Source organism: Cystoisospora suis (assembly GCF_002600585.1).
Source record: "Cystoisospora suis strain Wien I chromosome Unknown contig_9042, whole genome shotgun sequence".
In the NCBI taxonomy this organism is placed as follows: domain Eukaryota; phylum Apicomplexa; class Conoidasida; order Eucoccidiorida; family Sarcocystidae; genus Cystoisospora; species Cystoisospora suis.
Window position 1 is genome coordinate 1 of NW_027161820.1, and position 2,107 is coordinate 2,107.

The 2,107-nt window shown below is 38.7% G+C and overlaps 2 protein-coding genes across 2 annotated transcripts; both read right to left on the bottom strand.

Moving 5' to 3' along the window:
- Nucleotides 1-190: 190 nt before the first annotated feature.
- On the bottom strand, nucleotides 191-908 carry CSUI_010957 (uncharacterized protein). The gene has a single exon (XM_068071058.1). The coding sequence runs from the start codon at nucleotides 661-663 to the stop codon at nucleotides 418-420; it is 246 nt and encodes an 81-aa protein (XP_067916965.1). The 5' UTR covers nucleotides 664-908; the 3' UTR covers nucleotides 191-417.
- A 199-nt stretch (nucleotides 909-1,107) lies between these two features.
- Nucleotides 1,108-1,830, bottom strand: CSUI_010958 (abc1 family protein). Its single transcript, XM_068071059.1, has one exon. The coding sequence runs from the start codon at nucleotides 1,827-1,829 to the stop codon at nucleotides 1,494-1,496; it is 336 nt and encodes a 111-aa protein (XP_067916966.1). The 5' UTR covers nucleotide 1,830; the 3' UTR covers nucleotides 1,108-1,493.
- Nucleotides 1,831-2,107: the final 277 nt, after the last annotated feature.

Genomic DNA, 2,107 nt, shown 5'->3' on the forward strand with positions numbered 1-2,107 from the left:
TCTCTCTCTCTGTCTCTCTCTCTGTCTCTCTCTCTCTCTGTCTCTCTCTCTCTCTCTGTCTCTCTCTCTCTCATCTTCTTAATGAACTTCTTTTCTGTCTCACTCTTTCTTTCTTTCTTTTTCTCCCACTCTCTCTTCTTAATCCTTCATATAGATAGATAGATAGATCATATATAAAAGATAGATGGATAGGGTCGTACATGTATTATGGAGAGACGAGACAGGACCCTTGAACTCGGGAGGAGCAGGAGGTGTGGTACGACTGACGGCCGTCTTTCTTTCTTTCTTTCTCTCATCGCACTTAGGACAAAAAGAATAAGAAAAGGAAGAAGAAGAGTTACGCAAATAACTTAGAAAAGCTGACTGGCATTCCAAGGAATAGAAATCTATCATTCTCTCTACGGACTCTCTATCTATCTATCTATAGGAGAGAAGCAGTTCCCTTCTTCTCTCTGCTGTACATACACTCACTCTGGCTGTGGATTTCGAGAGACGGACAAGAGGAAGAAGAGAAGGAAAATCTCGGAGAGAAATCTTCTTCTTCCTCTTCCTCTTCAGTCCAGGTAACCTCCCGTTCCTGATGGATGGATTGATCGAATCGACCATATTTATGAGACATACAAGAATGAACGAAAAAAGGAAGAAAAACCATTCTCTCTTCATTCTCTTCTTTCCTTTTGACTTGTCTTCTCTCACAACAAAGAGAAGGAAGCGATGAATGAGAGAAGCTTGTTTCTCTTTATATCATTCTTTTTTCTAATTCTTTCTCTTCTTCTTTATTTAGAGATGACCCAGGCTTGATCAGGTCAAGCCTTGCTCCTCCTCTTCATTTTAAAATAGCTGCACTACTGTACAGACTCTATAGACATGCATACGAACACACCCTTCTTACACACTGAAGATCTATCTTTCTATCTTAGCTTTGATAGAGATAAAGAGATACTTCTGTACAAGTGCCTGCATGCAAGTATGTTCGTTATGTACATAAATCCGTATATACATACATACCCCATATGTAAGCATGCATATATATATATATATATATCCATGTGTATCTAGATATGTATGTGTATATATATAGATATATACAGAGAAGTGAATAGATGAATGACTGACTGCATGATTTCTTCGAATGTCCACACCTATTTTATATAAAGAAAAAGTCTCACAACAAGAAGAAGAAGAAAAAGAAGAATGGGAAGGAGAGATAAAGAAGAAAAAGAAAGAGAGAGAGAGGAAGACTTTATCTCCTCTTTCTTTCTTTCTTTCTGTTTGTGGAGCTTTCCATCATTCACACAGCAGTACCAGCAGTACCATCCTATTTCTGACGAAATTCTTCTTCTTCTTCTCCCTTCTCTTCTTCTTTTTTCTTCTTCTCTTCTTTCTTCTCCTGCATGGTTTCCATCTTCAAGACCCCTCACTCATTTCTTTCTTGGGTTGTCTTTTCTTTCTTTTCTTCTTCGTCATCGACATAAAAAATATCTGCTGCAGTCTCACTCTTCACTCCCCTCCGTCGTCAACTTCTTTCCTCCTCCTCCTCCTGCTGCTGCTGCTACTGAAGAAGTAGGAGTAGGAGAAATAGTAGAAGTACTTGTTGCAGCAGGATGAGAAGAGGAAGAGAAAGAAGAAGAAGAAGTGGAAGAAGAAGAAGAGGAGGTGGACGAGGAGTAGAAGAGATTTTTGACAGCAGTGAGAGCGTAGGGTAGAGCAGTCTTCATGACGTCTGCATGCGGGTCAAGCTGCTTGCCCACCCCATCCAAAATACTCATCGCTAGAAAGATCTGAAACACACGAGGGAAACAAAAGACACGAAACAAGACAAAAGACATGGGGAAAGAGTGAAGGAGAAAGAAAGAAATCCACAAAGAAAGATAAGAAAAAAGACAGTGATAAGAACGAAAGAAAGAAAGAAAGAAAAAGAAAGAAAGAAAGGAAAAAAGAAAGGGTGAAGGAATCATTAGTTAAACGCGAGAGAAAGAGAGTCTGTGCGTGTCTATCTATCTTTAATCTATCCTTAATCCATCAATCTATCTATCTATCTATCTTTAATCTATCCTTAATCCATCTATCTATCTATCTATCTTTAATCTATCCTTAATCCATCTAT

What these genes read in the sequence shown, in the direction of transcription:
- CSUI_010957 (XM_068071058.1), bottom strand. Translation starts at nt 663, where the DNA reads ATGAAGAGAGAATGGTTTTTCTTCCTTTTTTCGTTCATTCTTGTATGT.
- CSUI_010958 (XM_068071059.1), bottom strand. Translation starts at nt 1,829, where the DNA reads ATGTCTTTTGTCTTGTTTCGTGTCTTTTGTTTCCCTCGTGTGTTTCAG.